The sequence below is a fragment of the Castor canadensis genome, chromosome 16 (genome assembly GCF_047511655.1).
Source record: "Castor canadensis chromosome 16, mCasCan1.hap1v2, whole genome shotgun sequence".
In the NCBI taxonomy this organism is placed as follows: Eukaryota; Metazoa; Chordata; class Mammalia; order Rodentia; family Castoridae; genus Castor; species Castor canadensis.
Genome location: NC_133401.1, coordinates 1,632,831 through 1,658,942, shown reverse-complemented (window position 1 = coordinate 1,658,942; position 26,112 = coordinate 1,632,831). Strand labels below are relative to the sequence as shown.

The following is a 26,112-nucleotide window of genomic DNA, read 5'->3' as shown; positions in this document are numbered from 1 at the left end:
ACCTTGAGCCACTCCTCCAGTCCTTTTTTGTGGTGGGTTTTTTCGAGATGGGGTCTCGTGAACTGCTAAGGCTGACCTCGAACTATGATCCTCCTGATCACTGCCTCCTGAGTAGCTAGGATTACAGGCTGAGCCACTGGTGCCTGTCAACCACTGTCCCCTTGTGAGGGACACTGAGTCAATCCTGAGTGCGTAGACAGTAGTCACTTGCTAGGAGGACATTGGGCCCTCTCTTCCTGTCACCTCCGCTCCTCCTGTTGTGGCCCCAGGTTTTGGGTCAGGCTGACAGCAAGGCTGCCCTGTGGCCAGAAGCCTGGGAGGAGATGAAGCCAGAGGGTGGGCAGCAGCACTGCCACGTGCCCTTGTCTTCCTCCCCTGGCCGTTCCCTTCTTCAGCCTGGACATGAAGGGCTCATCTAGAACCAACCCCTCTGTGGGCACCCGCTCACTGGAGAGGAGGGGCAGCCACTCTCCCTTGGTGTGGAAGTTGGGGTTCGACCAGTGTTTGCCCCTCACAGTGCTTCTGGGATGCAACAACCCATACCAGTGTCAGGACAAGATGCAGAGCCAGAAGTGGGGGACAGGCCTCTAGGCGTGATGACTCAGAGCTCAGCTGTCCCTACACACAAGCAGTGGCCTTATAGGTGTCCCCAGAGCACCCCCAGCCCAGACCCTGAGCTCAGGCCTGACATGCCTGTCCCAGACTCCCTGCCCTGCATTCTGCCACAAAACTTGTCCCCTGCCATGGAAGCAGGCCTCACCCTGGCCGCTTGTAGCACTGTGACCATTCTCCAGAGCCCGGTCTGGGTGTGGCACCCCAGAAGCTACACTGTCGGGGGCAAACACTTCAGCCTGCCTTCGTGCTCCTGGATCCTGACACAGGTCTTTCTCTGAGTCAGGATGGGGGTTTCAGAGTCCCTAGGGGCACCGGAGGCAGTGCCTTCGGAAGAGCCCCAGGGTCCCCTTGTGCAGGGGGGTAGAGGGAGCAGTGTCTGGGTTCCAGGTTCTGGCCTACACCACAGCAGGCAGACACAAGCCGGGTGAGCTGTTAATAATCAACCCTGGGCTGGGGCCTTGACCTCAAGGGCCTGAGTAAACAGGCCTTTCTGGCTCAGTGTCCACAGCCTGCTGGAGCCCACTGGGCCCCTCCTGGCCTCTTTGCCCCTTGACCTCCTCTGTGCTTATGGTCCAGGCCTCCCTCCCCCCCTCCTCAGTGGTGGAGTGACCAGTGGTCTGGATGGTTGGGACCCTCTGACCTGCCCCCTGGATTAGCATTCCACCTATCCCCCTGCCTCCACAGGCCCCAGCCCTGTTCCCTTTGCACCTTCTCCCCACCCTTCTGACCTTTGAGGTGGGCTCCTCCTTCTTGGACTTGGGTTGGCTCAGTGGGTGTCTCAGGTCTTGGTCTCTGTCCCCCTCATCAGCATAGACTCCAAGCCAGCAGCACTGGGACCTCCTGCAGCGTCAGTGCTACCCCAGGGGCAGGCTGTGACTCCAACATACCACCCTGGCTGTGTTAGTGCCCGATGGGAACGGTCAGGACTGACTGTCGGGCGCCTGAGATTTTATTTACTTATTTCTTTTTTCGGTACCGGGGTTTGAACTCAGGGCCTACACCTTGAGCCATTCCACCAGCCCTTTTTTTGTGATGGGTTTTTTGAAGATAGGGTCTTGTGACCTATTTTCCCAGGCTGGCTTCAAACTGCCATCCCCTTGATCTCTGCCTCCTGAGTAGCTAGGATTACAGGCGTGAGCCACTGGTGCCTGTTTTTGTTTTGTTTTGTTTTTTAACCAGTGCTGGGAATTGAACTCAGGGCCTTGTACATGTTAAGCAGGCACTCAACCAACTGAGCCCCACACCCAGCCCCAAAGGCCTGTGTGCTACTTCCAGTTCTGGTCCAACTGGCTGTGCAACTTTTGGCCGGTGCCTTGGCTCTCTGGGCCTCAGTGTCCCCATAAGAAATGGAGCTTGAGAACTCCATCTGAACTTGGAATAACAGCAAGGTCAGGAGCAGCACATGCCCCCACCTGGCTCCTGTGATCACTCGTGCACAGGGTCACCTGGATGGACCCCTGAGGCCTCAGTTGTCCAGGATTCTCTTCCTTCCTCTAGGGCAGCTAGTAGCATTGTTTTGGAGAACCTTCCTGAACCTCTCTGTCTCTCAGGCCACATGGTGCAGGCAGGGTTGCTCAAGCCCCACGCTCTCCGAAAGCCGGTCACGTGCCCTGGGCCTGGCCAGTGAGTGCCAGGCTTCAGACCTTTGCTGGAAAAAACATCATTTCCTTTTCCCTGGGTGGCAAAACAGAAGAAGGTGAGCCTAGTGGTTTTCTCCTCAGGAGCTCATCTGAAGGTCAAGGAGGGCAAAAGAAGATAGAGCTGAGAGTTGGCCACAGATTTTGACATCCGAGACCCTGCTGTGCTGAGTCAAATCTGGATTTGCCCATGGCAAAAGTCAGTGAATTCCTTTTCTGCTTAAAGCAGTGAGAGTCAGGTTTTTGTTTTTTTTTTTTTTCCTCTGACTGGTGCATTCTCAACAGCCAACACGAACCATGAGAGGCAGATACGACAAATGCACAGTGGCCACGGGGGCCCTCAGTGGCACACATCTGCACGGAAAATGTGTGTGAAGAACAGAGGCTGAGTGAGGGGGTTGAGGGCAGAATTGGTGACCATTGGGGCAGGGGGCCATTGGGAGTGACATGGAGAGAACTTGGGTTAGTACACTGGGCTCTGGGGAGCCACCGATGGTTCCAGAGGTGGGGATGCTGTGGATGGGTGAGACTGATAGGCTGCAGTTCACTGATAAGGGGATGAATGATAGATGGGAACATTCATGCTTTCGTGTGAGTTCATATGCACTCATGTGCACACAGGCACACACAAAAAGCATTTGTGTGGTCCACTCTGGAGCACCTTGAGCTCTCCCCACTGCAGAGGCCGAAAGCTGACTGTCTGGATCCCAGGCTTCTGCTGCCAGGCCCTTCTTCGACCTGGCACCATGAGGTTCCCTGGGAGCCCAGGGATGGCTTCCTCTGCTCCACTGCTGAGTAGGAAGGTATCTGCGCTGTTTTCAGAGGAGAATCAGCCACACAGGGTATCCCAGGCCCCCATGCAGGGTTGGCCTCATGGAGGGGCCACACTCAGAGAGACACCTTATCTGGTGGCTGGGCTGTCTTTATGACTCAGGGTGGCAGAGGGTCTAGATACAGATGGCTTCAGACACACTGCACACCCCCACGTGCACACGTGGGCATGCACACACATGCATAGAAACACTCGTTATTTTGTGTGTGCCCGGGAGGGATGGGAAGGTGGGGGTGTCTGTGGGGCAGAGGGCAAGGGCAAAACAAACAGGGAGGCCAGAGCAACTCCTGCCAGCCTCCCGGGGCTCTGGCCTGGGACGGGCTCCTTGCCAGCAGCTGGAACCGTTGGACTGGGTGTCTGGCCCTTCCCCGGGTCCCTGCTGTGTCTGCTCTGTGCTCTCCTGGCTATCCCTCTGAAGCTATCTCTCCCTGCCTTGCCTTTGGCCACGGCTTGTGGTAGCCTTTTCCTTTTCTGGACTCGTGGCTCTCCCTTCTCCCTATCAACCCCCTTTTCTGCCTCTCTGAGGGGACAATCTAGGACAGACTCAATGCTCAGGCCCCTTAAGCAGTCCCCAGAGCTGGTCCTCACCTTTCTGCTGCCCCCTGTCCTGCTTCCTCTAGCCAAAGCTGACCTGCCCTTTGCTCTGGAGCTGCCAGCACGCCAGGGGGCTGCTGGCCTGGCCTCCTCTCCCAGCTTGTGTGGCCCCTGCTCTTCCCTGGAGTCTGGCCAACAAGTCAGGCCCTGGGGAGGCCATGGAGCCAGGACACATGTTCTAGTCCCAGGCAGAACTCTCACCCTAGCCCCAGCCATAAAAGCCTCAACTGGCCAGGATCAATCTGAAATCCTTGGAGGGCTAGGCCAGGCTTCTTCCACCCCAGCAGCTTCAGACTGGAAAAACCGACCCCAGTCTGGAGCCAGAGGCAGGTGGAGCAGGATGTAGAGGCCCCCAGCAGAACCTGGGTCCAGCCTGCACCTTGTCACCCCTTAGAAGGGTGAAGCTTCAAGGAAGAACCTACCCTGAGGGAGAATGGGAAACAGGTTATTTGACAGCTGGGGACCTTGCTGAGTGGGAGCAGATACAGGGCCTCCGTGGGGGTGGGGAACACCTTCCTGCCTGGGGCTAGCACTTCTCACACCCTCACTGTGCTTTTTGCTACCATCCCCCCACCCCCACACCAGAGCCCAGCTGCTGTTGCCTCCAGGGCTCCCAACTGGACTGGCCCAAAAGAGGATAGACTGGACACAGCCACCTTCTGCTCCCTCAAGCACCTGGATCAGGGCTTGTCCTCACCATACTCGTTAGGCGACAAGTCACAGGGCTGGGACCAGCCTTCCCACTCCTGGAAGATCCCACCGCCCACCCAGCCTGCCTGGGGCCCAGGGTCACATTGGAGACGCCCTAACTTTGCATCCCAGAATCCAGGGTGAGGCCCAGGTTCTGGTCTCATCGATGGGCTGGTGTTCAAGCAAATTTGATCACGATTAAGTCTCTCCCTTCCCAGCCCCCAAGGGTCCCCAAAGCACAAATGTGCACTTGCATGTGTGTGCACACACACATGTGGACACAAATACACACACACCTGGTTTGACTGCCAGAGACCTGGCCACCTGCTGGAAAACCAAGAGCTGCCTCTTCAAAATAATGATTAAGAATCAGCATTGATTATTCAAAACGAAACTCCCCAAACCCCTCTCTGGGGTACAAAGATCCTCTGGAGCCCGTGGGTGAAAAGCTCTTACCATAGTGGAAAAAATATTCTGCCGAAACAGAAGTCTTCCTCAATTTAACTGAGTCATTTTCTTGTGGTTAAGGAAGTCCAGGTCACCTCTGGCCCTTCCCCTGGTGCCTATGGCCAGGCTGGGGGACCCCCATCCACACTCCCCTTTTGGCAGGAGCAATGTCTGTCCAAGTCCTAATTCTTGACTAGAAGATACTCCACTGCTGAGGTTTCTTGTCACAGCTGTTTCCTGCATCCACAGTCCTGGACAGTCAAACCCAGGGACCCCTCCAGAGATGACCGTGGCTAGAGTAAAAGAACCTAAGTGGACCTGGGCAGACCTGGCAACTCCCACAGGCTTCTGAGTCCTGTCAGAGGCCCCCAGTCTTGGAAGCTCTCAACACATGACAGATGCCAGGACTCCAGTCCCTAGTGCTCAGCGGCCGGGGAACCCACAAGGGGCCGGCAGCTCAGCTGAGCTCTTGGAGGATGGGTCAGTGCCTAGCCCTGCTGGGCTCCGAAAGACTCCAGGGTGGAGCCCTCAGTCTCACCCTGGTTACCAGGAGTTGAGCCCAGGGGCTCAGAAACCTGACCTAGGCATGGCAGGTTCTTGCCCAGTCAGGGACCCTAGTTCAGAGGAGGCCGGTGATGGTGGAGACCATGGTGGTATGAGCTGGCTAACGTGTGGAGGGCCTAGAATGTGCCAAGCCGCAGGGAGGGTCTTCCAGGAGCACCAGAAACCAGCGACCTATGGGGCCCTCTGTCGAGCTCTGGGCTCCCTTGGGCTGTCTGGGGACCAGCAGGAGCTGGGAGATTGCCCCTTTGTCTGGGCTCAGTTGACGTGGGTCATGCTGTATGGTACCGCTTCCTGTCTGGGAAACAGAGTTGCTGATACTCATAGCCCAGCATAGCTCAGAGTCCTGTCAGGGAGAACCAGGAGGTTGAATCTTAGAGTATTTTTTGGGAGGGGGGCTAAAAAAAATCCTGATGACTTGGGGGATGTCAAAGGACCCCCAAGTTCACTTGTGGGGTCTTGGGGTGGCAAGATTCGGCTGCTCCTTGCTGGGGAGGAATAGTCTAGAAGCAAAGGTTGGGCACCTATCTTGGCTCAGTGAATGAGTCCACCTTGTCGTGACCTCCTTGGTCTGGGAGCTGAGAGTGAAAGCAACCGTCTGACATTACCTGTGTCCTTGGAACACTCTAGAGAGACCAGGGCTCCCCTGCAGGGACCCCCCCAAATCAGAAGATGGAGGGCATAGAGTATATGCCAAGGTGGCCCCTCCTGCAGGGGGCCTGCTAGCCTATCTCGCCCAGGACGCCCAGCAGGCATCGCCCGCCCTGCCCTGGGGCTGTGTCATTCAGAGACTCGGGAGTCATCCCACACCCACTTGGACTAGGTCCTCCCGGAGTTCTGGCAGCCAGTGTTTGGGAAATTAGGTGAGGGGGGCCTGGGACGAGGGTGAGGAAGAGAATAATTTATGCCTAAAGTCATCCTGAAATCTTCAACATATTTTTTTTATTTTTCAAAACAAAAGCTGTAAACGTTGGGGGGGGGGTTGAACCTAGCTTTGTGGGAAATGAGTCAGACAGCCATAAAATGTGTTTTTCTGAGCTGGGGGATTATTTTACATCTTGTGGCATGAAGACACAGAGAGGAAGCTGCCTTTCTGATCCTCTGCCCCCTTCCTAAGCTGGGGGACTCTGGTCCCAGAGTGGACAAGCTTTGTGGCCTGTTCTCACCTCCCTAGGCCTCTGACTTCTCCCTCCCTGACCTCACCTCTTTCTGGGCAAGACCGAGGCTACGAAGAGCTGTGGCTTTACCACTTACGGTGTGCGATTCTGGGTAAAGTCCAGTGGCCTTGGGAGCCCTGTCCGTCACTGGATGGACAGGCCAATGTCCAACCACCGTCTGGAGCAAGAGAGTCAAGAACACAGCAGCACAAGGCTCTTGGTGCCAGGTGGCTTCCTTCCCTGCCCTCCATGAGCACCCTTGAGCACAGGTGAACGAGGGTCCAAGGGGAAGCCTGGTTCTTTGGCCCTTCCCAAGGAAATAAGGGCAGGGTCCACTTCTGATGTCCCTATAGCCAGCATACTCTGCCCTCAGCCCTGGAACTAGTAAACAGCAGCAGGCTGAATCCCCACTCCTAAGACTGGAGGGTCAAGGGGTTGCAGGTGCCCATGGGGACAGGACATCAGGTTACAGTTCTGGACTCCTCCGTTACCCCAAAGCAGATGCAGGTGGGAGCAGTAGGGTGGGCTCTGCCTGAACCTCTTAAGTCTCTCATGCCCACCTGACTCTTTTGGGGGCTGCTGCTCATTGCCACCTATCTCTCCCCCAGCCCAGGAGTTGATGGTTGGAGTCACAGACCCCATGAGCAGCCTGGGATCCTGGGGGGGCCCTGTAGCCTATGAGGAAAGACCCCTGGTAGCGTGAGGCAGGGAGAAAGTGGGGCCCAGGTCACACTGGCTGATTCCAGGAACCCACAGCTCCCCTCCACCGGGGTCGGGGACTCACTTTTTATGAAACAATGATAAAGGAGTCACCCTGAGTCATCCTTCCTCTGAATGGCTCCATTCTTCTTGGGGCACAGGGCAAGTGCAGTGGACACCAACTGTTTGCCTTTTTGAGTGGGGCTAACCTCCCCAAAACTGACTGGCCAATCAGCACCTTCCATTCTCCTGGATGTAGCAGCTGGTTCAATGATGAGCTTGCATTAAAACAGAGCCCAGCTCCGAGATCTATGATGGAGTTACCCAGAGATCGAAGCTGTAGTCTGAGTTGCTGGGTGTCTGTCTGGAGGTCTTGAGTTACTGGGAATCTCCAACAGGAAACTGAAAGCAACACAAAGGATACCAAACCAGGAGACGCACTGAGAGGAGACTCCAGGTGACACATCTGAGCTGCTGGATTCAGCCATACTTGAGACACATCTCGACACGTTTTCTCTCTCTATGCCTGAGTCCCCAGCACGGAGACAAGCTCTTTGGTGACAGAGATGTGTCAAGTGGCTGTTTCTGTTTAGACCATTCAAGCTGGGATTCTGTGACCATTTCTAAGAGTTACCTAGAGGTAGAACGAGCAACGAGGGAGGGGTCCGAGCAGGTCAGCTTCACCCAGCTCGCCTCACCAACCACAGAAGCTTGGATCCATGGGAGAGAATGGGGCTCAGGGGTAACCCACATGGCACGTGGCTCCTTATAAAGATCTCCCTGAATTTGGTAGCAGAATCTATGATGCTGTAATGATTAAATTTAGGGAAAAAAACCACAACCAAGCAGAATATTCTTTTGCCTTTGTCTTTCCATCTGTCCAGTGCGCAACTCGATATGTCCGGGACATCCAAGAGCTGTGCAGAATGGGTCAGCATTTCTAACACTGGGGTATAAGCTGCACGAGGGCAAAGTTCAGCCACCCATGGTGTGTCACTGTCGCCAGACCTCAGGGAAGTGCTTGGCTCTCAGTAAATATTTAGTGAACGAAAGAAAGGTCTTGTGCTACCATTCCCTTGCTTGACGGCCCACAATGGCTCCCCATTGCAGGCACAGTATACAAAAACTAAACTTCTTGCTCTGCCCTGTAGGTAGAGTGACAGTGTCATTCATGGAACAATAAGGGACACATTTTTTCAGGTCAAAGTGTGGCTGTAAAAATCGGATAACAGCAGCAGGAGTAATCTAGAAACCATGCACGGCCCCCAGGAGCTGTCCCTGTCCCTCTCTCTGGGGGCATCTTCTGGTCCTCCTCTGCAGTGTGTCACCCCAGCCTCCCACTGGAACCTTGTACAGTGTCTCCACCTGGAGAAGTCCTCTAAGTGGCCAGGTCTGTCTTGTCACCTTGGTCTGTGGAACCCTGCCTGCCCAAAGAGCCCTTTTTTTGTCTACCTGTCCCTACCCAGAGGTCATGGCTGTGTTCCTCACTGGACTTGGCTTTGTGGTGTGCCTGAGTCCCGGGCACAGAGGCAGGTGGGAGTGGGGTGCTGGATTTTGGAACACAGTACCCAAGTATCAACCTCTGTCTAGGGGTTTGTGTTTCTCCCAAAGGTGATCCAAGTGAAGCAAGCTTCGGGGGGTTGGGGAAGAGAAGGAAGGTGAAGATGGCCTAAAGAATGAGGCAGGCGAGCACTTCTGAGAGCTATGCACACCCCTGGGTCAGGAAAGCTCCCCTAGAAATCAGATATAATTCAACTTCCACCTTTCAAGAAAATTGTGAGAGCTGGATTTGGATACAGGTGATAACCCACCTCCCCACTCACCCCCAGGCTGCAGTTCCCAGCACACAGACCCAGCGATTACACAGTCAGACAGAAGACATGGCCAAATAGACTTACGATTTGCCTAAATATCTCTGTCCTCGCCGATACTTGGGGCTCCGTAAAACTGTCACAGCCATGTTTGTCATTTGGCTCTGGCTCGCCGCGCACACACATGTGAACGTTTGTTTACAGAGTGCGACCCACGGCACAGGCTTCGTGTGGCTTCAACATCACCCCTTTGGCTGCCCTGCGGGACTTGCTCCCCTCCAGGACTCCCAGACAGATGTGCTCCTCCGGGTTAGTCTTTAAAGCAACAAAACAAAGCAAGCAAACAAAAAAAGCAAGTATTGGTGATCACTCAGGGTCCTGGGAGAAAACCAAACTCACCGCAATTCATCCAATAAAGAGATGCTAACAACGAGATCAATCAGGGAGGAGGTCCCAAGGTTAAGAATGAGTATCGAGGCCCCCAGAAACTACCTACAGCAGTTGTTAGCACCGATAAAGCTGAGGGGCAGGGGAAGGAATTGGTGCTTCCCTGGGCCCAGTGAGAGCTGGAGCCATGGAGGCCAGAGGAAAGGCACCCCACTTCTTGGAAAGATGCAGGGGTGGCCCCAAGGCACAGAGAGAGCAAGGAGGAGGCACCCCAGCCTCCTTCATTGCTCCTCTCATTGCTCTGAACTCCTGCTAGAGCTTCCCAATGGCCAAACCCAACAGGAAGCCAGAACGCATGGGAGGCCCTCAAGGTGGCCAGGAATGGGTGGAGAGAGAATCTGAGGCCAGTAAAGAAGAGCAGGTATGACTGGGTACGACATTGTAGGACAATTCTGTGATCATCCTGACGGAGGTCCTCCTTATCTATTCCTGAGGAGTCTTGAATCCATCCACCTCTATGCCACCGAGCCTCTTCCTGGCCCAGCGGGTGGATGCTCTCTTGGCTCACCACGAGCCATTTGGTATATCCAGCAGACCTGGTCCGTGTTCTCCCGTGCTGCTTTTGCTCTTGGAATAGCGATCACATTCTAGACTCCTGTGCGTGAGAGCCTGGTGGTTCACTGCCTCAGCTCTTGTTCCCCAGCTCCATCCTGCACTGGAGCTACACACGGGTCATTTTTCAGAATCCAGAATGTCATGTCTGAAGTTCACATGTCCTGTTGCCTCTGCCTGGACTGCAACCTCCAACTCTTAGAAATCCATGGGTCCTTCTGATCTGTTTAAAAATCACAGCCCTAAAAATGACTTTCCTGAGTCCACTGAGCAGGTGAGGACTCCCCATCAGACACTCTCCACCCTTGAATTTCCTTCCTTCACACTGTGTCACAGCTGTAATTAACTAATCAATTGTGTAACTCTGTTTATTTTCTGTCTCACAGAGAGACTGGGACTTCCACAGAGCTGCTCTGTCTGTCTTCAGGGCCCCCAGCGTGGTGCCCAGTACACAGCAGGCTCTCCACAAATACTTGTTGAGTGGAAGAAGGAAAGACCTTCATTTTCTGATATTGACAGCCAAGATTATTTGGACTCAACTCCCTGAAAAGGTCAAATTTTTTTTAAAAAGGGGAATTTCAAGCCAAAATTGAGGAGGAAAAAGAATCCAGACACGTAAGCAAGGTGACAGGTCTGAGGGGCATTTTCTGAGCCTAACAAATTCTAATTTTATCTGGATAATCTCATGGAATGAGAGAGACAGAGCTCTCTCATCTCTTAGGGCTTACCCAAGGTGAGGTATGAAATGGGGAACCCATCTTACATTGACGTGGAGCTCCAAAGGGCTAACCCCCCAGCCTAAGGCTGCATAAATGCCCAAGTACACCAGCCCTTGTGAGATCTCACAGCCTATGCTCTCATCTCCCAGGTGAGCTGAGGGACCTTAAATTTGATTAAGGTGGCTCCAGGCTAGCCGTATTCTCAGATGTTTTGCTGGAGCAAGTGAAAATGCTCTCTACTGAAAGGTACTTTTGCTGGTGGTGTGGCTCAAGTGGTAGAGCACCTGCCTAAGCAAGCACAAGGCCCTGAGTTCAAATCCCAGTACCACAATAAACAAACAAAAAAAAGGTACTTTTGTCCTAAATCACAAATTTTTCTTATGAACAAACTTTGGAGGAAGAATGGTTAAAGATAATCAGATACACAAGAAAATAAGACGCTATCACTAAGAACTGGAAGACTCAACACAAAACAGAAATACACCCTCATAGTGAAATAAGATGCTTAAAAATCACTGCGGTGGTGGGAATCCACAAAACGTAACACAGCACTATGCTGGGTGTGTGGTGCATGCCTGTAATCCAAGCGCTTGGAAGGCTGATGCAGGAAGGTTGTAAGTTTGAAGTTCAGCTTGGGCTACATAGTGAGACCCTATCTCAAAAAACAAAAGGACCAAAACCAGGTATGCACACCTGTAATCCTAGCTACTTGAGACGCTGAAAGTGGAGGATTGTGAATTTGAAGCCAGCTTGTTCAACTTAGTGATACCCTGTCTCAAAAAAAAGTGAAATAGTAGATCTGAAAAAGAATCAAACAGAAACTCTAAAGATGAAAACTACCATAACCAAAGTTGAGAGCTTAATGGACGTGCTCTCAACACAGCTGAGAAGAAAGTTAGCAAAGTAGAAAAGAGGTCAGAAGAAATTAGCTCCAAAAAAGCACATAAAGACAAAAGGAAAAGACAAGCTATGAAATTTGTTTTTAAAAGGAAGAAAACGGAGTGGTTCAAGTGGTAGAGCACCTGCCTTGCAAGTGTGAGTTCCTGAGTTCAAACCCCAGTGTCTCCAAAAAAAAAAAAACAAGGAAGAAAAGATCTAGTGTAGATTCCATACTGTCAGTGAAGGAGAGGAGAGAGGAAATGGACCAGAAATGGTATTTTAAGGATTCACGGGTGAGAATTCTCTGGAATTGAAGAAGGAAGACTTGAAAGGAAGCCCTGAGTCATTCAACAACTCCACGATCTATCCGGCTCCAAGGTTCACACAACCCAGAGCTTGAAAAATACAAGTGGGAGATCCTGGATCCAGTCCACTCTTGCCCAAGGGCCACCCTGTGGATAATACCGAGTAGAATGTAGCAAAGGGCATGTGACAAGAAGACTGGAGAATGAGGGACCAACTCTTCCCTGCCTTCTTTGCAGTGAGATGACCACAGTTGATTGTTCTCTTCCCTCCTGGGGACCTTGGGAAAACCAGTCACCAGGAGACAGTCAAACAACATTCCCCCAGTGTCCCTCCACAGCTGACCATGGGTCCAGTGGCCTGGACGTGAGGTGAGGCTGTCATAGTTCCCACTCATTCTCCTCCTAGACACTGTCCCCATTCTGTCCTCTCATTTCTGTCTGTCCTGGGTGTGGGCTCTGGTCTGGGGTACTTGGTGGAGACTGAATGACTGGCTAGCTGGTATGGACTGGTCCTAGTTTAGGGTGGGGGAGTCTGGATGAAGAGGTGATGCTGAAAAGCCCATTTGTCGTGGCCACAGGAGGCCTAAAGATGCGACATCAATCGGGGTCACCCTACCTCAGCCCCAACATGGGCGGGAAGTACCGATGCTCTCTGTTGCCCAGCCCATCACCTAGCACCTGCCTGGCAGGCACCCAGGAGCTGGGAGTTACCCAACTTCGGGTCCTGCAGCCCTCTGGCTCCCAACCCTTCACTCTCTTGGATGGGTGAGCGATCTGGCTGGCAGATAGGTTGTTTGTCTCTGACTCACACTCCCCTCTTAGTGGCCAGGTGGCCTGGTCCTTGTCCTCCTCACTGTGACTCGGCCTGGGATCAGGTTCTTGTGGTTGCTCTGTTTCAAAAAGGAGCACCATTCATCATCTCGCCTCTGGGAATCGCAGCACACCTCTCAGACATGCTCAAACAGAGAGACTGCCAAACCTGTGGCTGGTCACACAGCAGGTGTGCGTCGAGGCCGGGGAAACACACGGTCTTACGCCTCCAGTGGGTGGGAATGGGGACCCAGCCCTGTGTCACGGCGTCAGAGCCTGGGTTCTGTGAGCGACTTCCCAGTGGAGTCTTATGGAGGCCCTCAGGCAAGACCTGTGCCAGATTCCCCAACCCTGGCAGCAAATCCCTTCAAGCCACTTTGCCGTGGGGGACACCTGTCCCCAGGGCTTGTCTCAGGGGAAAACAGAAAGAGGTGGCCACTCAACAGTCAACCTTCTATGATCGAAGACGGAGGGTGTCATCTGAACCCCCAAACCTGACCCTACAAGAACTTGGACATACCATTCTGACTTTGAAATTCTCAAAGATGTTTTAAACGACCTGAACCGATTTCATTTTTAAAAATAAAAACTAAAGTAAATGAAGCTGAGGACTGTTGAGGGGAGGTGGGGTGGGGGCAGGTGTCATGGAAGTAAGGCAATCACGTTAGGAAAACACCAGCATTTCACTCCCCTGAGTGGATTTTGGGGTGGAGACAGTTAGCCACCTCGCTGGATGGGGAGTCGGGGTGTATAGGAGCTGTGGTCCTGTCCCTGACAGGATGAGATGGACCCTTGATGCACGGTGGCTCTGTGACTTCAGTCCCTGGCTGGGCAACCTGTGTGGCGAACACAGCCCAGGGAGGTAGAGGACCTGGGAGCAGGCTGTTCTCGTTTCCAGCGTGGCTCTCACACACACCTAAGCAGCTCTGGCTCACGTAATTACATAAACTTCGCGTCCTGTGAGATGCTCATCTTGCCTCTGGCACATTTTGGGCTCAGAGCCATGATCCCCACTTCCCCTTAGCTCAGGGGCCTGGCCTGTGACTCACATCCCTCCATTTCTCCCAGGCTCTCTCCTCAAGGAGAGGTGGGACCCACTGGACTTGGGGACCACTCCGGGGGGGTGGGGAGAGGGAACCCTTTGCCCCTCCTGGGCCTGGGTGCTCCCCAACCCAAGCATCAGAATCTGCGTGTGGAGTGCTTCTGCCCCAGGCTGGCGCCCACACAGTGTCACTCTCCCTGGGCCACCCTGGGACTCACCCACAGAGAGGACCTGTCCTCTCTCCTCTCTGCTGCCCTGTGCCCAGCCCAGCTGACCTGGGTATGGAGAAGCAGACGATGGAAGGCCTCCTGTTCCCACTGAATACCTGCTGTCCTCCTGGGAACCCCAGTGCTTCCTGTGCTTACCAGGGAGGTATGGGCCCCAGAGACGCCTTCCTTTCTTGCCCGAGGGGTGAGCTCATAGCCAGAATCAGCCCTGTGGAGGCATTCCTGTCACTACAGGAAAAAGGGCAGAGTTGGTTTCCAGAGCACCTTCCTGTTGGTGGCCCCAGCTCTGGTGAAACATGGCTAAGGCCTCCTCCCTCTGCCTTTGTGTCCCTTCCCTAGGGCCCTGGGACCCCAAGAACTTCCCTGGGTGCCTGAGGCCCTGCCCACAGGGCAGGTGACAGTCTTGGTCCTCTCTTCTGGGTTTTAGCCTAGGTCAGGCAAATGGGGACCAGCTGTTTTGCCAAGGGCTGTGATGCCCCAGCAGAGCACTAAGGGGCACAGAGGAAAGGACCCCAACTTGCAGACTATGCCTCCTGTGTCCTCCCAAGAGCAAAGGGAAGACGTTCACAGGGAGCCCTTGGGGCTGAGTTCTCTGTGAGGATTTGGGGAGGCCGTCACCCCAGTGAGAAGGCTTCCTCACAGCAGCCTGGACTCTGTGCTTTTACCCAGCACACAGGACACTGGGTCTGCTCTGTTAAGAGCAGGAGAGGCTTTGACCTCCATGCTCAGCCTTCAAGGTCACTGGCAAGAGGACTCTGCAGTCAGTAGGAGCTCATGGAATGAGATGCCTTCCAAATAAGAAGCTTCACTGGTGGTGGTGGTGGAAGGGCGAGTCTAAGCAATGCTAACAGAAATGCAGTTCCTTACGCATCTGGAACAACAATTTTTGCCCTAAATTATTCAGACAACTGTGACTTTTGTTCCCCCTGGAGTTTTCCAGGAACCAAGGTGTGCCTGATCTCCTCCAGCTTGGGAATGGTTGGCTTGGACCAAGAGTCTCACACACTTACCTTTCACAAGTCCGTGATGACAGTGATGACGTGGTGTTAGGGTTGCATTCCACCACATGCAAATTTTTGCATTCCACCACATTCCTTTTTGCATAAAAGGAAACTGAAAGGCAGGGAAATGAAGAGACTTGGCGAAGGCCACCCAGACAGCAAGAGGCCAAGCCAGGATTCATCAGAGGCAAGGTCCATCTCATGGGTTGTCCCCACAATGGGAGGGGAGGAACAGGAAGCTTGTACTTGTCACCCAGGAACGAAGGGCTTCCCTCCAGAGCCCAGTTCAGAACACACACCAGGCCTGAACAGCATGAGGGCGCCTGGGCCTGATTTGTCTGTTCATTTCACACAAGAAGGCCCACTGTGCCCTGGACCCTCCCTGCAGGAGCACAGCAGCACCTGTCCTGTACCCCCGGGCACTCTTCATGCTGAATTAGGCTCGACTTAGAGTATTAAGAACATGAGATCCTTCAAATTGTTCTGGATAAATCCTTTGTCCTGTGGACTCTGGGGTTAGGGCCAATTATATACTGCTGCCAGGTAGGGCTTATTCCCTATAAATCAGTCGGGAATGTGGTCACACGAATTTTAAATATCAGATTAAAATCAAATTAGTGGGAAAATTTGGGACAAATTGCCCTCCAGTGCAATTGAACGAGTCTATTTTTTTTAAACTGCTGCAGCAGGCGAAACAGCGAAGCAAACACATTTCTTAATAGCAAGTAGACACGGTGTTGGGAGTGATTTGTCACCCTTAGTCATTGTAATTGCTTTAGCAAAACTCAGGAATCAAATAAAACGTGTTTGTAAATTGTAAATCACTCAAGGAGGCTACTCCAGACGGGTCCTAACCTGACAGAGAAGGTCATGGCAGCTCCGGGTAGAGCTGGCACCCCATGTCTGGTACCCGGTCATGGCCATTGCTCTCGGCACGGGGACTGCGTGACCATGTCCAGTGAAGCCACTGCTCGAGCTGTGTGCATGGGACAAGTCGCCAAAAAGCAGCTGTGCTTGCTCTTCTGCAGGAGAGCAGCGTTTCTGGGGCCGTTGGGGGAGGCAGGGGTGGTATGGGGCTCTCTGAGGCCTCCGTGGCTGGGGCCAAGGAATGGGCAGCGATGGCCTGGGGAGAAGAGGCTTTCTTTTGGGTGAAAGTTTGGGCTGTGCTTGGCCAAGGAGCAGAAGTATGCATCCTCACATTCAAGAGGTCTGGGGACAGGCTGGGAGGGTTCCCTTCCGCCCCATCTGGGACACTGGGTGACATGCTCTGACTTTAGGCCACCCATATTTAGCCATTGGTGTCCCCACCTTCAGGACCTCGCCGGTCCTGAGAGTAGGAAGGAGAGGGGAGACACAAAGGCCTGAAGCACCATTTATTTATTTATTATTTTTTGCAGCACTGGGGTTTGAACTCAGGACCTCATGCTTGCTAGGCAGGAACTCTACCACTCGAAGCACTCCGCCAGCCCTTTTTCGGTGATGGGTTTTTTGAGATACGATCTCACAAACTATTTGACCAGGCCGGCTTGGAACTGTGATCTTCCTGATCTCTGCCTCCTGAATGGTTGGGATTACAGGCGTGAGCCCCAGCACCTGGCAGGACTCTTGCACTTTAAAAGCAATTGTGTTGAAGTCAGGGCTCATCTAGAGGAGCCCATCTGATGTAGGCTTGCTCCCAAAAATGGCCGCCCTGGTCCCTTAAGCCTCTGCTTGGTGGACCTCAAGCCAACCCAGAAGACCCTGACTGGAAAGGAGAGAATGAGGATGTTTTGTAAAGAAGGAGAGAGATGAGTGCGAGTGAGATGCTTGCATTCAAACGGGTCCAATACCTGACCTGGACCAGATGTCTGTGTCCGTGGGAAGCAAGTTCAGCAGAAGACAGGAAGGACCAGAGGAGTTCTAGGAGCTAACGGTGACCTTGGAGAGAACAGCTTTCAGGGAGAATGAGGGTGGGGGATGAAGACCAAGAGACAGTGGAGATGAAGGCTGAGCCAGGCACTGGTGGCTCACGCCTGTAATCCCAGCTACTCGGGAGGCAGAGATCAGGAGGATCGTGGCTCAAAGCCAGCCCAGGCAAATAGTTCCTCAAGACCCTATCATGGAAAAACCCATCACAAAAAAGGGCTGGAGGGGTGGCTCAATTGGTAGAGCACTTGCTGAGCAAAAGTGAGGCCCTGAATTCAAACCCCAGTACTGCCAAAAAAAGAAAAACAAAAGCATCTCTGGGTATGTAAGAGTCACAAAGTGAGTTTCTTAAACAAGCAAATTTTCATTCCAACTTAATGACTGTAAGAAAATTCCATTTTTACTGGGTGTGGTAATATATGTCTGCAATCCCAGCTACTTAGGAGGCTGAGGCAGGAGGACTGCAAATTTGAGGGCAGCCTGGGCAACTTAGTGAGAACTTATTTTAAAATATTAGTATTATTCTTAAGGGCTGAGATGTAGCTCAGTTGTAGGGCATTTGCCTAGCAGGCATTAGGCCCTGAGTTCTCTTTCCAGTATTGGAAAGAAGGAAGGAAGGAAGGAAGGAAGGAAGGAAGGAAGGAAGGAAGGAAGGAAGGAAGGAAGGAAGGAAAGGAGGGAGGGAGGGAGGGAGGGAGGAGGGAGAGAAGGGAAGGGAAGGGAAGGGAAGGGAAAGGAAGAAAAGGGAAGGGAAGGGAAGAAAGAAAAAAGAAGGAAGGAAGGAGAAAAAAGAAAGGAAGGAAGAAAGAAAGAGGGAGAGAGAGAGGGAGGGAGGACAGAAGGGTAGGGAAGGAAGAAAAGAAGGAAGACAAGAAAAAGATAGAAAGGAAGAAAGAGAGAAAGAAAGAAAGAACTCCTTGTTTAAGTCTGGTGCACCACCAATCACAGCCTGAAAAATGGGGCTCTGATAGAAGTCTGGCATCTCGGCTCTGCTAGACCAGCTTGGGAACAGTGAAAATGGTCCTGTGGCCCTTGTCCAGCCCATTCGAGGCCCTCAAGACAGCTAGCAATGTAGACCCCTGTCTCTTCCTCCCCCCAGCAATCATGCCTGCTTCCTGGGGCTCAGTTGGTCTTGCCTGTAGATCCAGCCACTTTGCATTCTAGGGGAGGGAGGGTCTGTGGTTCAGGCCCCTGTGGGGTCCCCCAGCACCATCTTCTGCCATTGTCAGCACAGGCAGCGGATGTGGGCCGGGCAAATGGAGAGAAAAGGCTTTTGGAAGCTGTACACCCAGGGAGGCCTGTTCCTAGTGGGTGGGGCCAGAAAGCTCGAAAAATAATAAATAAAATAAAAACAAAAGTGAGGCGAAGCAACAGCTCCCGGGTGCCAGAACGGGGCTGGCCGAGGCTGCAGCTGTCAGAGTAATGGGTTCCATATTTGTCTGCCTCTGCCTGCAGTCACCAGGCCCAGGGTGCACAGTGGCCTTGCAAGGGCTGGAGGGGACAGCCCAGCTGCGGCCAGACCCAGCTTACCCTTGGGATGGCCCCATCCCTGGCTGGCCACCACATGGCCAAGAAGTGGCTGTAAGCTCACACTCCAGCACCCCAGCCCCGCTCCCCCCTCTCCACCCCCCAGCCCAGCAGGAGGCTCCTGGGTTCCTGCCGGCCGCACAGACTGTTCGCGTTATTAACGCCGTTTTCTCAGAGATCCCATCTGGCTTTTTAATTGCTGTGGGATGGGCTAGGATGCTTTGATAGTGAATTGGTATCTTTCCTATGTCTCGGTTTACGTCAAAGTCTCCATCTGCAGGGAGGGGGTAGGAGAGGGAGGGAGAGAGGCGGGGAGGTTGAGAGAGAGATAGGCTGAGTCTTTCCCAGAATAAAGAAAGGTCTTTCAAAGGTGCTGGGGACCTAGGTTTATTAAAAGATGGGAAGAAAAGGGAGGGGGAGTGGAGAGGAGGGGAGGGGAGGGGAGGAAAAAGGGAAGACAACAAGTCTTTTTTTGTCCACTAGCAGAGGAAAAAAAGCTGGATGCCCACACCATCCAGGCAACAGCTCTGCCCCATGTCTGCAAAAGGCCTGTGGGTGCCCTGGAAGGAGCAGACTAAACAAAGTCAGGGTTTCTGCTCCCCCTTGACCTTCACCTTGAGGGGCCCCCTCCCCTCTCTTATGAAATCAGCAGCCCCTGGAGGCCTGGCAGGTTCCTGCTTGGGAAGGAGGGGGCGGGAGACCTGGGAGGGGCGGGCACTCCTCGCCAGTCCCAGTGGCTCATGGCAGGTGTCAGGGCCAAACCCCATGTTCGCAGATTCCCAGGAGATCCTAGAGATATGGATGATATCCGTGACAGCACTAAGCCATGAGGAGGCATCTGGTGGCAAAGGAGCCACCTCCCTCTCTCCCTTCTACCCTTGTTCCTTTCCAGAAGGCAAAGTACTGTCAGGGAACACAGGCTTCAGAAGCAGCTCTGAGAAAGGGGAGGGTACTATCTGTACTGGGGAGAGCCGTGCAAGGCATAAGATCCAGGCATCTTGGGACTGGGTCCGAGCAGTTGCCTCCAGGAAGCCTTCCCTGATGGACCCTATTCACACTTTGAGCTCCCCTATTGCATTTGTCACCTAACACCACAGTTTGGGGTCATGGCGCTTTGCGGTCCCCATGAACAGGAAACTCATCTGCTTGTTCCCAGAGACAGCCCTAATCCTTGGTCCAGGCCCTGGCATACAGTAGGCATTTAATAAATACTTGGGGTGCATCCAGCGCTAGGGTTTTTCAGAAAGGCTAAAGTCAGGAGGGGGCTGAAGGGAACCCTGCAGAAAGCAGTGGGTGTCCTGGAAGGGCTGTCCGGGGCGGGTGGGGGGGGCACCTCCAGCTGGCCACGGAACACGCACTGGACAGGTTCATTCCACTCTGTCCAAAGGGCTTTGTTCCCCCCAGGAGGCTGCACTGTCTAGTTTGGGCCACACCCTCCCTACCCCTTTCCTGGGATGTGATTGGATCTGTCTTGTCCCCAGCACATCCCACTGGTGAGCTCAGTGTGTGCAGGAAGGTTCTGCACCTTCTGTGAGGTGATGGTTTTGAGAGAGGAAGTCCCGGGAGGAATGGCCCAGCAGAAGGGAGGGCGGCGGGGGGGTCTTCGTCACCCCCACTCCACCTCTCATCTGGGACCTGTTCTGGGGGCAAAGGGGAAAGCCAAGTATCAGCCTCTGCAAACAAGAAAAACTGGAATCCACACTGAACCCAGAGAGGGTTTTCTGGGCCTAGCAAGCCAGGGCCTGCCCCAGCCTCTAGGCAGGCGGCAGGGTTTTGCCTCTTTGGTTCCCAGGGTGGCAGGGCGGCTGCCGCCTCCTCACTGGGCTCGTGGCCTTTCCTCTGCCAAGGACAGCCATGGGTGAGGAGGCGGCAAGGCACAGCACAGAGCGAGTGTGGGGCGGATGGAAAGGGGAGTGGGATGAGTTAACCGCGCAGGCAGGTAAAACTGAAGCGTCAGGAGCTGAAAAGAACGTGTAACAGCGCAGAAAGGCCTGGTCCTCGCTGGCGTATCCTGTGAACTGTTGCTCTCACAGTGAAGAGCTTTTTAGAGTCTGAATGCACCAGCTGTCCCTGGGCTAACGCTGCTAGGAAGGTGCCGAGGTGCCCGTCTCCACGAGGCAGTTGTCGCACAGTGCGGGTTCATCAGCTCTCAGCCTTGTGCTTGGGCCAGAATGGGCACAGCGGGGTGGATGGACACTGGATCCTCCACGGTGGTGCGTGGGGAAGGCCCAGACACCCTCAGCAGGTCTGCTGAGCCCCCTTCCTGAATGGGGTGGGGCAGGCAGGTGTGGAAGACTGAGTGGAGGAGGACTCAGCTTTCAGGCTGCCCTTGTGGGCATCACTGGGAGCAGTTTGCAGTCACTGGGGCCCAGGAACGCAGGGAGAGGAAGAGGCTCCTGGCTTCTTCCTGTCTGGAAGGCTGGACACAGGCAGATGTGAGCCAGGTTGCTCTGGAGCTGGAGCTGTACGTGGTGTGGTTTGCAAGTGAGTGTGGCCAAAGGAGCCGGAGCTGCTGCATGGGCCTGACCCTCGGACAGAGGGCTCCTTCCCCAGTCCCTCTTCTATCCCCAGGATGGAAGAAGAAAGGCCACTCTGAGGCCTCAGCCCCGTGACCCTCTCTAAGTCCCCCACCCTTGGCGGACTCCCTTTAAGCTCGGCCTTGATCTCTTCTGCTATTTGTCTATGTTGGGGGAAGTAACTCCTCCCCCCACCCAAGTGTAAAGAGGGGCTCCAGAGACACCAACTCTTAAGGATCTCGGCCACTAAAAAGCGATCTGATTATTTACAAATGTGACCTGGTCCACCGCAAACCTCAGAAGTAGCTTCTTTCTGGTTTTAAAAAGACACCAACATGGAATTTGATACATTTATATTATAGATATAATACATAAAACATTTAGCATGAAACTGTGTTCTCCCCCAAAGAAGAGAACCAAGCGCTCCTTCTCTGATCTGAGCCGCAGTGATGTAGAAAACCTTGGCTGGATGGAAGTCGCCTTCCTTCCAGACTGGGAGAGCCAGGGCCTCTGGGAGCACAAGTCTACGGACAGCCGCCCCTCCCTCGCCCAGGCCACATCTACAGCCAGAAAAAGCTGAGGAGAAAGAAAGGAGAAACCCACTTCACCTCATTGGTCCCTGGGGAATAAACCCTATCCCAAAACCAAAAAGGAAAGAGAGCTTCAGACCCTACCATCCCCACGCCCCCAGGCACTAAGGAAGAGTCTCACTTTGGCAAGTATCTGAGCAAAACCAAACCAAAACAAAAACCAGATAAAATGGTGGTTTAGCATAGACGTGAGCTTTCACACTGCACAGGGCCCAGCTGGGACACAGAGGCCAGACACAAGTGTTGCTATCGGCTGATAAAGCAAAATATTTGGAAGGGCTTGTCATAACTCCGGTCCCTCTGGGATGGCTTCATGCTCTGTGGCAGATGCTGGCGATATACAGTACACACAAGGTTGACGGTCCCAGTGTCCCTCTGTCCTCCCCTCCGTGGCCCCCAGAGCAGATCTCTAGGTTCCCCTCTTCCACCAAGCCACCACCCCCCTGACCACATGTCCTGGTGGCTAACTCACAACCTAGCTTTCTGGTCTGACTAGCCTGGGGTCTCTCCCACTAGCCACCTGGTGACCGCCATCTCAGTGAGCCAGTTGTAGGCTGTGGTGGGGGTGGGGGGTGGAGGTGGGAAGAGGCAAGGAACTAGGGACCCTCCACCTCCATGTAGGACCAGGGGAACCACCTTAGGGTCGGAGCCCCAGCTCCGTATAAGTTTTTCTCCCCTCTAAGGACAGGCACAGAGGAGCAGCTGGGGCTGGCTGATCCGGATTTCAGCTTCCTGAATCTTCCTCCTGCCATGGGCCTGTACCCTTCTTTCTCTTGTGGGGGCCCCACTGCAGCCTCAGAGGAGGCAGGAACCTTCCAAATAAAATATCAAGGCACAGATTTGCTCCCCCTACTCGGTAGGAATTGGAGCGAGGTTGCATTTCCAAGGCACAAGGTTATTAATACTAGAGTTGCCGGTGGCCTCATGGAGACGTCTCCCCTGTCGCGGGGAAGAAACCACTGCCTGCCTCCCTCATTTTAAACGCACCGAGTCCGGCTCAGAGGAAGGGAAGGGGATGCGCAGAGCAGGCCAGGCTTTCAGACGACACCGGAATCTCCTAGTCCTGGCCTTGCACAGAGCTGGGGCTGCCTGGACATCTAAGCGACCCGAAACCACTTCCCAGGTCCCTGCCAGGGGCCGGCCCAGGGCGGTCCCGCAGCCGCGCGCCTCACGCGCAGTTGCCCATGGCCTTGACCAAAGAGCTCTCCGGAAGCTGGCGGAAGATGCCCCGCAGCGTGTCCAGTTCGCGGCTCAGCTGTTCCACCCGCTTGCGCAGGCGGTCATTGTCACTGGTCAGCTCCAGCACCTTCTGCTGCGTCTCCACGTTGCGCTGCTTAGCTTTGTCGCGGCTCTTGCGCACGGCGATGTTGTTGCGCTCCCGCCGCACGCGGTACTCGTTGCTGGTTTTGTCCACCGACTTCTTGGCCTTGCCCGCGCCACCACCACCACCGCCACCGCCGCCGCCACCGCCCGCTCGGAGGTCGGGGTGCGCGGCGGCCAGACCTTTGAGCGCGCCACCCGGGCCCTGCAAGCCAGCAGCTCCGAGCGCGGGCGCGGGGTGCGGGCTGGGCACGGGCGTGGGCGGCGGCGTGGGGTGGACAGGCTGCAGGTGCACGGTGGTCTGGCCACAGTGCGCGATCTGGAACTGCAGGTGCGGGGCGGCCAGGTGCACGGGAGACGCGTGCGGGTGCGGTGGAGGCGGCGGCGGCGGAGACTGGTAGGGGAAGAGGCCCGCCAGCGCCAGCTGCTTCGCCTCGTCCTCCTCGCGGGGCTCCTGCTTGATCACCAGCGGTCGCAGCGCGGGCGCCCCGAAGTGCTCGTACAGGGGGTCCGACCTGCTTTCCACGTAGAAGGTCGGCGCGCAGCCGTAGCCGGGAGCGGGGCCGTGCGCCTCCCCGGACATGACGGCGCCGCCCGGGCCCACCGGGGCGCCCGGGTAGTCAAAGTCGCCGCCGCCGCCCCCGCCGCCCGCGGGGACCGAGGCCGCCTTGGCCTTCTCCTGCTGCCGGCTGTGCTGGAACAGATCGGCCAGGAACTCGTCGTTGAAGGCGGCCGGGTCGATGTAGGCGCTGATGTCGATCGACGTCTCGTGCTCGCAGATGCCGCCCAGCGGCTCCGGGGCGGCAGGTGGGGCGGGAGGTTGCGCGGGGCCCGCACCCCGGGGGAAGCCGAAGGCGGCGCTGCTGGGCGCGTGCGGGGCACTCTGGAGGTGGCTGCTCATCGGGGGCCGCGGCTCCGCCTCGTAGAAATCGGCTGACTCCATGGGGGAGCTAGAGTTCTCCCGGCATGGCGAGCCTCGGCGGCCTCCAGCCTGCGCTGGGCGCCGCTGCCGCCGCCGCCCACCCAGAGCCCCGACCCGATCGCGCCCGCGCAGCTCCGGGTCGCGAATGGCCAGGCCCGCGCGCGCCGCGCTTTTATACCGGGTCAGCCATCGCCCCCTGGTGTCCAAGCTGGGCTCCGACCGCGGGCCAGGACAGAGTGGCGCCTGCAGGGTCTTAGAGCCCGCCTCCCGGAGGGCGGTGGGCTGAGCGCGAGCGCTCGAAGCGCTGGCACAGAGTGGCGGTGGCCCAACGCCCACTGCCTACTGTGCCGCAAGTCGAATCGGGGCTGCTGGTTGAGGGGGAGGTGCCCCACCCCGGCGGTGCTGTCGCCCCCGCGCACACGTGGTCAGTGGCGGTGCGCCCCTCCTTGAAACCTCCCCAAGGCACCCACTTCCAGCCCACGCCGGGGAGCCCGGGCGCATCCAGGGGCCTCGCAGGGGATTGGTGGCAGGCGTCCCGTGGTCTTGAGCTACTGTGGCGCGGACTCGCCCTAAAAGCTACAACTAGGCCTGTTCCAGACCCGGGTTTCTGGGAGGCTGTGGCGCAGAGCGTCGGAGCGGGTGGCGAGTGGGGACAACTTGGAGTGCGCAGCCCAGCGCGCACCGCTCGGTGGAGAGGCCCCGAGCGCGGAGTCTCCGCGCCGTCTTTTCTCTGAACTCCTGGCGACCCCACGGGTTCCAGGCAGAAGCGCCTCTCCCAGCCCTGCTTCCTTCCCGATTCCACGGGCTCGAAGAGCAGGGCGCTAGGACCCGGCGGGGAGTGGAGGAGGCCGCAGCTCCCGAGTCTGGAGGACCCGGTCGGTCGGTCGGTCGGTCGATCGATCCGCCCGGGCTGGAAAACTTTCTTTTTAAATTACTCCTCCAGGCCGGAGCGCGCAGGTTGCTAAGGCGCACGAGGTCGGCGCTGCTACCTCGCGCACACAGCGGCCACTTTGTCCTTCCGGGACCGGTGGGTGGACTCCAGGGACCGGCGGAGCTGGACACCAAGGCGATCGCGGGGTGGGGGCACGCAGAGAGAGGAGGCGAACTTGACTCCCCGGGCGGGGCCTGCAGTCCACGGGGCCCGAAGCCTTTGCCTGATTCACCCGCTCCCCTGCAGGTGGGCGCCGACCGCGGGAATCTGATTGTCGCCGGGAGTCCGGGCATCCACGGGGGGCGGGGGGGGGAACTTGTCGGGTCCCCGGGGGTTATGGGGGCTGGGGCGACCCCTGGACACCGCGCTGCTTCTCCGCTCACTGCTGCGGGTGAAGGCAGTTTGCCTGCACAGGCTTCCCAGCCACGTGGCGTCCCGCGCATTCTCTACCCGGATGGCGGGGGTGGAGTGCGGGACAGAGGGGGCCTTGTGAGTACACAGATCTCCCCTCCCTGTACCACACTCAGTCCCTTGCGGCCTCTTGAGTGAGGCCGGACGTCCCCACCGCCCGGCCTCGCCTAGCCGGCGAGTGCTGGCTGGAGGCGCGCGCGCCTGACAATCCACTGTGGTCACAGCAAAGAACCAACTTCGTCTGGGGTCGCATCCTGTTCTTTAATCAAGTCTCTATTCAACACATCGCCAGTGATTAATGGCCCGACTGCTTCAGTTCGCCCCGGAGTTCACAAACAAGATATTTTTAGCTTGGGCTTTTGGACTGGGAGGGTAAAAAAGTATAAATCACCTGAAGTCGAGCTGCTGGAGCGCGCCCTGGGCCAAATGTGGGACCCGTTACTACCCCGTGCACCTGTGGAAGGAGACCTGGGAGGGGGGTTCCAAAACAGCCAAAAGGGATTTTCCGTTTTCCTGCAGTGCTATAATAATAATAATAATAATAATAATAATAATAATAATAAAACTTTTCCCAGTGCAGAAACAGAATGGCATGTTCTTAGCACGGAGAGATGTAGGTAGATGGTGACACCTGATTCTTCCACAGGTGGAGAGAGAGACACTTCTCTTAGGACAGGAACTTGTCATAGCATGGTCACCTTCAGTAAGGGGCTAAGGGTGTGTGGGGTGACAGAGGCAGAGAAGAGGGCTCCCATCTCAGCATCCTAGCATTTGCTTGCTCTGTGCAAGGTGCTGGATGGGCTCTGGGCCAGGTGTGGACCCATTAATAACTCGTTTACCTGTGGAAGGAGACGCCGATAGGAAGAGTGGCTCCTCACAGAGGAGAGGCCACTAGAAGGACAGGGGACAGAGCATCCTCTGGGACTCACCCCATGTGCTGGAGGCTGAACAGGAATTCAGAGTGA

General features: G+C 55.4%; 1 protein-coding gene and 1 long non-coding RNA gene across 2 annotated transcripts; both read right to left on the bottom strand.

Moving 5' to 3' along the window:
* Positions 1-6,252: 6,252 nt before the first annotated feature.
* Positions 6,253-14,148, bottom strand: LOC141417879 (uncharacterized). Its single transcript, XR_012442527.1, has 3 exons — positions 14,073-14,148; positions 9,131-9,358; positions 6,253-7,634 (listed from the first exon to the last, which is right to left on the bottom strand). It is a non-coding gene; the product is annotated as an uncharacterized lncRNA (long non-coding RNA).
* A 7,161-nt stretch (positions 14,149-21,309) lies between these two features.
* Positions 21,310-24,092, bottom strand: Cebpa (CCAAT enhancer binding protein alpha). The gene has a single exon (XM_074056967.1). It carries the CDS (start codon positions 23,824-23,826, stop codon positions 22,732-22,734), a length of 1,095 nt encoding a protein of 364 aa, XP_073913068.1. The 5' UTR covers positions 23,827-24,092; the 3' UTR covers positions 21,310-22,731.
* Positions 24,093-26,112: the final 2,020 nt, after the last annotated feature.